We start from the raw sequence: 9763 nt of genomic DNA, 5'->3' as shown, positions 1-9763 counted from the left end.
GCGGCCCTCCCCGGGGGAAGGGGCTGCCTCCCGCACGCTCGTCCCTGGCTGGGTGCGGGGAGGCCCGGTGCGGGTCCGCGGACGGGTGCCACCCGCTCGCCCCTGCGGTGGTCCCGCCTAGTGGGCTCTGCCTCTGCCTGCCGCGAATGAGCGACAGGGCTGTGCCCCGGAGTTAAATCAGGAGGCTGACGCTGGCTCCTGGCTTCACCTTCTAGAGGTGGCGGCTAAATTTAGATGGGGCTGGGGCCTGTGTGTGTGTGTGCCCAGAAGCCAGTTAGGAGGAGAGACAGCCAGGCTCCCGGAGACGCCTTGTTATGCCCTGGGGAAGAGTGGGCGTTTAGTGGGACTGTGCGTCCCGGATCCATTCTGGGCTTCTGCCTTGCTCGGGGTCCTTGAATCTGAGGTTCCAAGTTGCTGATGCTGTGCTGGCATCCTCGGCAGCCCGCCCCCCCATAGGCTGACTTCCTCTGAGCGGCAGCTTCCCCTCCCCTGTTTCAGGAAGTAACCTCCCTTCCCCTCTGAAGCACCCCCCACCCCCCGGGCCCCTGCTGCCAGCCGCCCACCAGGCTCTCTCCCAGCTTCTGCACCCTGGGGCGCCTCAGGACCCTTGGGGCTCCTGCTCCCCCCGGGGTTGGGCCATGGAGGCAGGTGAGAACAGTTACGTGGAGAGACGCGCGGGCCTCTTTCTGTCTTGGGGCTTCCATGGTGGAGGGTGTGGGATGGCCGGGACTATCTCCTGCAGCCACTCTGGACCTCACTGGAGATACCTGAGGATTTGGGAGGTGGGAGGGCGCTGGGTTTTTGCCCTGGTTGATGGAGTTAAACTAGGAGAAAGGACACGTGAGTCTGGTGAAAAGACTGTAAAGTTTGGGTTTTGTGGGCTTTCCCAGAAGCCTGTGAGGTCCTCGTACAAACCTAGGAAGAGGCTCTTTAAGAACATTAACAGGATCGTGAGGTTTTTGTGATGGTCATAACTAGAGTAGGAAGGTCAGAAGCCCTTAAAAAGACTGTAAGGTTGGTATGATGTCATTGGGGACCATTACAGAAGAGTGTTATCGCTGTAATGGTATAACTGTGTAGGGAGTGAGGAGGGTGGGCCTTTCAAAGGGAAACATGAATAATCCGATGTCAGAGCAGTGTGCTATTTGCTGTGGGTGGTGGAGTGGAGTTTGGGTTCTTTGTGGGGAGGCTAGTACCAGTAAGTGGGGGGACCTAGTCTCTTTAATTGATGGCAGTGGGCCTGGTGATGTCACAGGTGGGAAAGTTCAGGATTGGCTAACTGCTTGTCCTGCCTTTCCTTGGAAGGACTGGGGGGGAGGGCATCCTGGTTGTCATGGCAACCGTGGCCTTCCTTGGTTCATCTTTCTCACGCTTGACCATTCCAGATGCAGTGAGTGAGGGGGGTGCCATGGCGGAGGAGCGGCCCCCCCGACTGGTGGATTACTTCGTGGTAGCTGGGCTTGCAGGAAACGGAGCACCCATCCCTGAGGATACGTGGGTTCCTGAACCCAGTGGGCCCCTACGCCCTCCCCGGCCGGCCGAGCCCATCACAGATGTGGCAGTCATCGCTAGGGCACTGGGCGAAGAGGTGCCCCAGGGCTACACGTGCATCCAGACTTCCGCTGGGGGCCACCCTTTAGAACTCAGCGCTGGGCTCCTGGGCGGAACTCAACCCGTCATCTGCTACCGCAGGGGCCGTGACAAGCCTCCCCTCGTTGAGCTGGGGTGTGTGCCCCTTCCCATCCTGGCACTAGGGGAGGTTGGGAGGGACTTGGTAAGGTAGGGAGAGGTAGGGTTATGGGACAAGGGAAGGGCAATGGGAACGGAAGCAGAGTGGGCCAGAGGCCAGGGGGGAGGGACTGAACTCCATCCTCTGGCAGATTTGGGTTCATGAGCTAGTGCTGGTGTTTGCTGGTTCTGTGAGCTTGGACAGGTTATTGAGCCTCTCGGGGCCCCTTTTCCTCGTCTCTAAAATGAGGATAATATGTCCTCATAGGGTGGTTTAGATTAAATGAGACAGGCCTAGCACAGAATCTGTCATTGGTAGCTTGTATTTATTTATTTATTTATATGAGTTGGGGTCTTACTCTGTTGCTCAGGCTGGAGTGCAGTGGCACAATCATGGCTGACCACAGCCTTAACCTCCTGGGTTTAGATGATCCTTGTGCCTCAGCCTCCTGTGTAGCTAGGACTATATAGGTGCGTGCCGCCATATCTGGCTAATTTTTATTTTTGTAGAGACAAAGTCTCGCTGTGTTGCCCAGGCGGGTCTCAAACATCCGAACGGAAGCAGTCCTCCTGTGTTGGCCTCCCAAAGTGTTGGGATTACAGGCATGACCTGCACATCTGGCCTATAGTTTGTGTTATTCTTGGTGTTTATTAATGAGGATGAGAGTCATGGAAGGCATGTGGGGTTATTACTGACCAAGAAGTAAAGTCAAGGGCAAAAGAGGGGGGACAGGATTCTGAAGGGCAGAGATCAAGAAGAGGTGGGAACTTGACAAGGCCAAGGGTGCAAGGTAGGCACAGGGGACTAGGCAGGCAGATCTGGCAGGATCAGGGTCTTTCTCCTCTACTCGACTTGACTTCCATCTCTGCTCTCTGTGTGAAGAGTATTGTATGAGGGAAAGGAGCGTCCCAAGCCTGGCTTCCAAGTACTCGATACGACACCCTACAGCCACTCGGCCAACCTGGCCCCTCCAGGCCCTGGGCACCCCCGCACCTACCTCACTTACCGGCGGGCAGCAGAGGGGGCAGGGCTGCACGCCCTGGGCATCACTGACCTCTGCCTGGTGCTGCCCAGCAAGGGCGAGGGCACTCCTCACACTTACTGCCGGTTACCCCGCAACCTCAACCCTGGCATGGTGAGTGCGGCCATGAGCTGGGACCTGGGTCACTTTGTGTCAGGGTGCAGACACTGGGCACAGAGGGCACCATAGGACCTGAACACACGTCTGGGTGGGCCCAGATGGGTGACTCTGGTCTTGAGGAGAATGTGATTAATGGGAGCTCTAAAGGCAAAAGGTCATTCAGGGGTGGTGGAGAGAAAATGGACCCCAGAAACCTTTGTCAGCCATGTATCTATCTGCTTCTCTCTTGTCGTTTTGGGGCAGTGGGGCCCAGCAGTGTACCTGTGCTACAAGGTGGGCCTGGCAAAGGCCAACACACTGGTGTATGAGGCAGGTGAGTGGCCCCTTTGACCCTCTGTGTCCCCCTGGGCTGGCACTGTCAGTGTCCCCAGAGTCTCCTTGCCCTTTACCACTTGGCCCTTCTCCGGGATTCCCTGGTTTCTTCCCCTGAAGTCTGACAGACCCTCCTCCTTTTGGGGCCCCCACTCTGCCGGGGTGCAGAGCTGCTGGGCCGTTACCCAGAGGAGGACAATGAGGCGTTCCCGCTGCCCGAGTCAGTGCCCGTCTTCTGCCTGCCCATGGGGGCCACTATCGAGTGCTGGCCTGCCCAGACCAAGTACCCCGTGCCCGTCTTCTCCACCTTTGTACTCACGGGTGCCGCTGGTGACAAGGTGGGTGTGTGGAGTGTGGTGAGGGGTCCCAGCTACGTGGGGCCTGCCTGACGGCCCCTCTGCCCCCTGCCAGGTGTATGGTGCCGCCTTGCAGTTCTATGAGGCGTTCCCCAGGGCCAGGCTGTCGGAGCGGCAAGCACGGGCGCTGGGCCTGCTGAGCGCCGTGGAGCGGGGCCGGGCTCTGGGGGGCAGAGCCGTGCGCAGCCGGCGCGCCATTGCTGTGCTGTCCCGCTGGCCGGCCTTCCCTGCCTTCCGGGCCTTCCTCACCTTCCTGTACCGCTACTCTGTCTCGGGCCCCCACCGCCTGCCCCTGGAAGCGTGAGCACGGCTCCCCTGACGCTGGGGAGGGGTTTGGGAAGTACTGGGAGAGGGAAGAGATGAGGGTGCAGGTGGGGGGGAGCTGGGTGCAGGGGCAAGGAACAAGGCTGTGTGTAGTTGTATTGTTGGTCTGTTGTGAAAATGCCGCCGGATGAGGGGTGACTGGAGCCTGAAGTTCAGTCTCCACTTGCTAGTTAGGCTCTGGTGAGGGGTTGTGCACACTCAGAGAGATCTCTTTTTTGATCTGCACCAATTCTGTGTCTAACGAGGCTCTGATGGCTGACACAGATCTCGAAGTGGGGTTCGGGGGAGTAAGGCTCCAAGGACAGGTAAAGGGATGGGGGATGTGGCGGAGCTGCGGCAGGGTCAGACAGGCTTCTGCTCTGACCTGCTCTCCTCTGTCCCCAGGCACATCTCCCACTTCATTCACAGCGTCCCCTTCCCTTCCCCACAGAGACCCCGCATCCTAGTGCAGGTGAGAGCTGGGCTGGGGCTGGGCTGACGAGGGAGGGGGCTGGCAGGGGCTGGCCACCGCCTCCTGACCCATGGCTCTTCTGCCCTTCAGATGTCTCCCTATGACAACCTGCTCCTCTGTCAGCCTGTATCCTCACCCCTGCCCCTCAGGTGTGTGCCCAGGTTGGAGGGAGGGGAGCCTTAATGACCGAGGACACGGTGGGGGGGCGGTTGTTGAAATCTGTGCAGGCCGGGCCTAGGTGGCATCTGTGTCTGGCCTCTGGGGAAGGGTCTCCGGAGTCTCCTGGTGACTCCCCTCCCCACCTCGGCCTTGCCCGCAGTGGTGCCAGCTTCTTGCAGCTGCTGCAGAGCCTGGGCCCTGAGCTGGCTGTCACGCTGCTGCTGGCCGTGCTCACGGAACACAAGCTGCTGGTCCACTCACTGCGGCCCGACCTTCTCACCAGCGTCTGTGAGGCGCTCGTCTCCGTGAGTGCCCCTGCCCAGCCCACCTTTCCCTGAGCTGCTCTTCTTCCTGGCGCCCCCATTCCGGCTTTCCCTCACTTTTCCTTCCTTGGGATGGGTCCTCAGCCCCTGGCATGGGCAAGCCCCTGTGGACGTACAGCTTCCATCAGGGTTCTTCTTGGGAGCCTACCTTCCTCCAGCCGCCTCTCTCCACAGCCTCCACCTCCCCAAGGCCAAGGCCCTGTCTCCCCTGTGCCCCCTACTGCTGCCTCAGCCCCCACTCACTGGCTTTCACTGCCTGATGCTTCAGATGATCTTCCCACTGCACTGGCAGTGCCCCTACATTCCGCTGTGCCCGCTGGTGCTGGCAGACGTGCTGAGCGCCCCTGTGCCCTTCATTGTGGGAATCCACTCCAGTTACTTCGATCTGCATGACCCGCCTGCGGATGTCATCTGCGTTGACCTTGACACCAACGCGCTCTTCCAGTAAGAGGCTGGGTCTCATTTGGGGGCTGCCGGGAGGTGGGCACGAAGGGCCTAGTGTGTGGGGTGTTTTGGGCTCAAAAGAAGCCTCAGGCAGAAAGCGAGGAGGCTAGCACAGAGCCCGTCACCTTGTCTCCTTATGCTCATCTCACAGGACTGAGGAAAAGAAGCTCCTCTCCCCTCGGACCCTGCCCCGCAGACCCTACAAGGTTCTGCTGGCCACACTGACAAACCTGTATCAGCAGCTGGACCAGAGTGAGAAGCCTGGGTTGGGTGGGAACCGGGGAACTGCCATTGCCCTCAGCCCTCCAGTCAGGAGACCTGTGGGGAGCTGGGGAGTCCTTAGGAGATGAGAGGAGTCAGGAGTAGAAGTGAGGGGACCCAGATTCCAGGTGAAGCCAGAGGGACGGGCAAGCAGTGTTCCTGGACACATTGGGAGGCTGACTGAGCGTGGCCCTGGGGAGGCCTGGAGTTTTAGCTGGGGGTGATATTTTAGTTGCTGTTGGAGCAAGGTGTGTCGGAGGCTGGAGACGGAGGCTGTGTGGAGGGCAGGGGTGAGACAGGCTCCCTGGGAGCCAGCCTGACTCTCAGACCTCCCTGTCCCCAGCGTATACTGGACCCGAGGAGGAGGCATCCCTGGAATTCCTGCTGACAGATTATGAGGCAGTGTGCGGCCGCCGGGCCCGGTTGGAGCGGGAGGTCCAGGGCGCCTTCCTCCGCTTCATGGCCTGTCTGCTCAAGGGCTACCGGGTCTTCCTGCGCCCGCTCACCCAGGCCCCCTCTGAGGGGGCTCGTGATGTCGACAACCTTTTCTTCCTGCAGGGTAAAGAGGTCTTGTCTGTGCTTGGAGGTGGTGTCATGGGAGGAAGTGGCCAGGGCCTGGGCTCCTTGAGGAAAGCTGGGGGATCAGAGCCCCTCAGTGGTGTGTTCCTTCAGGTGGCAAATGCTCTCATGGATGTCTGCTCTGAGCCATTCATGCTTCTGCCCTTGGGAGGACAAGGGGTGCAAAGATGAACCAGCCGTGGCTCTGCCCTCTGGGAGCCCTGGGCTTGGGTGGACACAGTGATCCCTGTGGTGACGGCCCAGGAAAAGCTCTGTTCAGGGACCCTGCCCTCAGGAGCCCCCACTCTGAGCCAGGGGGTGCACACAGACAAAAAGAGGGATTCCATGGGATCACAGCTGAGCTGGTCAGCTCGGTCTGGGGGTAGGCATGCCAGAGGGGCCAAAGAGATGATGGCTTTGATGGCCATGCTCCTGAGCAGACAGAGAGCCTCGAAGGGGTTCAGGATAGGCACGGCTATGGTGGGGAGCCATGGTAAGTTCACTCCTCTGCCCCATTCTTACGCCCCTCAGGATTCCTCAAGTCCCGGGAACGCTCCAGCCACAAACTGTACTCTCAGCTCTTGCACACACAGATGTTCTCGCAGTTCATCGAGGAATGTTCTTTTGGCTCAGCTCGGCATGCTGCCCTCGAATTCTTTGACTCTTGCGTTGACAAGGTATTGGGCCCTGTCTCTTCTCTGTGTGCTTGTTGGCCTCTACTCTCCTCATGGTCATCTCTGTTGCCTTGGGGCCATTTTATTTAGTTAGTTATTTATTTGAGATGGAGTCTCACTCTGTCCCCCCGGCTGGAGTACAATGGCACGCTCATGGCCACCCCAGCATCGGCCTGCTGGGTTCTGGCCATCCTTCCACCTCAGCCTTCCAAGTAGCTGGAACTACAGGCGTGCGCCATCACACCTGGCTAATTTTTTGATTTATTGTAGAGATGAGGTCTTGCCAAGTTGCCCAGTTGCCCAGGCTGATCTCGAACCTGTGGCCTCAGGCAACCCTCCTGCCTTGACCTCCCAAAGTGCTGGGATTACAGGCTTGAGCCAACGTGCCCGACTTCCCCCAGAGCCATTTTAAACAACTCTAGATACAAACTGGGACTGGGATGGCATCTGTGGAGTTACACAGCACACAGCCTATGCAGCCGTATATGGCTGGCTTCATATACTTACTAACGCATTTTCCTCCCATTCCTGATTCCTTCTGCCCAGGCTGGGCCACCTTCCCTGTGGCCATGCTTTCCTGGGAGATACCATCTTCTGGACACTCTGGGCCTGCTGCCTGCCCACTGTCTTACTGCTCACTCTCTCCCAATCCAGGTCCACCCAGAGCAGGAGAAACCTGAGCCCACATCCTTGGTGGAGCTGGAGGAGCTGTCAGGAAGTGAGCTCACCGTCTTCATCACGCCTCCCGAGGAGCCTCCAGCTCCAGAGGGCAGTGAATCCACTCCCCAATACTGGTGAGAGTCTCTCGACCCCTCGCTTGCTCCAAGGCCCCCCACGCTGCTGCAGTCTAGCTTGTCTGGCCCTGTGCTGGCTGTCCCTGACGTTGCCTCCTGCTGCCCTTCTAGCTACGACGGGTTCCCGGAGCTACGGGCTGAGCTATTTGAGTCTCTTCAGGAGCAGCCTGGGGCCCTGCCTGTGCCCGGCCCATCCCGTAGCGCCCCCAGCAGTCCTGCTCCTCGTCGTACCAAACAGGTAACCCATGGATGGACCCCATTGTGGGACCTGACTCAGACTGAGGGCACTGCTTCTGCTTCCAAGTCTATGAAAGGGGCCTAATCATAGTACTCACCCTATAGGTTGTTAGGAGTTTAAATGTGCCTGGCACATAAAAAACACTGTGTAAGCTGGGCGCAGTGGCTCATGCTTATAATCTCAGCACTTTGAGAGGCTGACATGAGAGGATTGCCTGAGCCCAGGGGTTCGAAAATAGCCAGGGCAACATGATGAGGCCTCATCTCTACAATAAATAAAAAAATTAGCTGGGATGGTGGTACGTGCCTGTAGTTCTAGCTGTTTGGAAGACTGAAGTGGAAGGATCACCTGAGTTCAGTAGGTCGGGGCTGTGGTGGTGGTGAGTGTACCACTGCACTCCAGCCTGGATGAGAGTGAGACTCTGACTCAAAAAAAAAAACAACAAAAAAATAGAAGTACAATCATTAGTGAATTAAAACATGTATATAAGGAAGATCCCTACATAAACAATAAGAGCTGTTGCTGCACAAACTTTTGTTTTTTTGTTTTTTGAGTTAGAATCTTACTCTGTCACCCAGGCTGGAATGCAGTGGCACACCCATGGCCACTGCAGCCTTGAGTTTCTGGGCAGAGGTCATCCTTTCACCTCAGCCTTCCAAGTGGCTGAAATTACAGGCATGTGCCACCACGCCTGGCTAATTTTTTGTTTATTGTAGAGATGAGGTCTCACCAAGTTGCCCAGGCTGGTCTTGAACCCCTGGGCTCAGGCAATCCTCTCACCTAGGCCCCCAAAGTACTAGGATTATAGGCGTGAACCACCATGCTTGACCTGCACAAGCTTTCTGAAAGTAAAAAGGATCCAAGTTGATTAATTTCTGATTGACAGAGTTTTGTTTCTCTTTTTTTCTTTTCTTTTATTTTTTGAATTGGAGTCTCATTCCGGAACTACAAGTGTGTACCACCATGCCTGGCTAATTTTTCTTGATTTATTGTGGAGACAAGGTCTTGCCAAGTTGCCTAGGCTGGTCTTGAACCCCTAGACTCAGGCAGTCCTTTCACCTCTGCCTCCCAAAGTGCTGAGATTACAGGTGTGAGCCACCACACCTGGCCCCTTTTTTCTTTTTTTTTTTTTTTGAGTTGGAGTCTCACTCTTTCGCCCAAAATGGAGTGCAGTGGCCGCTCCCGGCCACCGCAGCCTTGACCTGCTGAGCTCCGGTGATCCTTCCGCCTCAACCTTCCGAGTAGCCAGAATTACAGGCGCTCGCTACCACGCCCGGCTAATTTTTTGATTTTATTGTAGAGATGAGGTCTCGCCTGCCCAGGCAGGTCTCGAACCCGCGGGCTCAGGCAAACCACTCACCTCAACCTCCCAAAGGCGCGGGATTACAGGCTGAGCCACCGAGCCCGGCTCCTTTTTTCTTTTTTGAGTTGCAGTCTCAGTCTGTCACTCAGACTGTAGGGCAATGGCACGCTCCTGGGCACCACAGTCTCGACCTTCTGTGCTCTGGCCATCCTTCCGCCTCAACCTTCCAAGTAGTTGGAACTACTGGTATGCGCCGCCACACCTGGATAATTTTTTTTTTTATTGTAGAGATAAGGTCTCGCCAAGTTACCCAGGCTGATCTTGAACCCCAGGGCACAGGCAATCCTCTTACCTCGACCTCCCAAAGTGCAGGGATTATAGGTGTGACCTACTATGCTCACTGTAGCATACTATTCTCAATGCTTTACATGGATTAACTCATTTAATCTTCATAACACTATCAGTGTGGTGCTGTTATTCCCATTTTACAAATGAGAAAACTCAAGATGACGGTAATGTCCAAGGTTACACAATAAATGTATATTCCTAGTTAATGTATATACTTATTTATTGCTGTCTTTACCTTTGAAGATTATAATTGCTTTGGTAATTCTTAGCTCTAGAATTTACTTGTACAGTATTTTTTTTTTTTGAGTTGAGATCTTGCTCTGTCACCCAGGCTAAAGTACAGTAGTA

General features: G+C 56.4%; 1 protein-coding gene across 1 annotated transcript in view; it reads left to right on the top strand.

Moving 5' to 3' along the window:
* Positions 1–1396: 1396 nt before the first annotated feature.
* The window catches only part of DENND4B (DENN domain containing 4B), a 16453-nt gene continuing 8086 nt past the window's right edge, over positions 1397–9763 (top strand). The window contains exons 1-14 of the mRNA XM_008059327.2: positions 1397–1725; positions 2612–2864; positions 3114–3183; positions 3351–3520; positions 3594–3838; positions 4247–4313; positions 4404–4462; positions 4633–4777; positions 5064–5239; positions 5391–5491; positions 5844–6059; positions 6590–6735; positions 7387–7526; positions 7638–7764. Coding sequence (XP_008057518.1) covers positions 1409–1725; positions 2612–2864; positions 3114–3183; positions 3351–3520; positions 3594–3838; positions 4247–4313; positions 4404–4462; positions 4633–4777; positions 5064–5239; positions 5391–5491; positions 5844–6059; positions 6590–6735; positions 7387–7526; positions 7638–7764 — 2232 coding nt within the window. The 5' untranslated portion in view covers positions 1397–1408. The remainder of the gene's footprint in view (positions 1726–2611; positions 2865–3113; positions 3184–3350; positions 3521–3593; positions 3839–4246; positions 4314–4403; positions 4463–4632; positions 4778–5063; positions 5240–5390; positions 5492–5843; positions 6060–6589; positions 6736–7386; positions 7527–7637; positions 7765–9763) is intronic.

Source organism: Carlito syrichta, unplaced genomic scaffold, assembly GCF_000164805.1.
Source record: "Carlito syrichta isolate Samal-C Ts95f unplaced genomic scaffold, Tarsius_syrichta-2.0.1 Scaffold303992, whole genome shotgun sequence".
Lineage (NCBI taxonomy): Eukaryota > Metazoa > Chordata > Mammalia > Primates > Tarsiidae > Carlito > Carlito syrichta.
The sequence above is the reverse complement of the archived record's forward strand: the minus strand, read 5'-3'. Positions and strand labels throughout refer to the sequence as shown.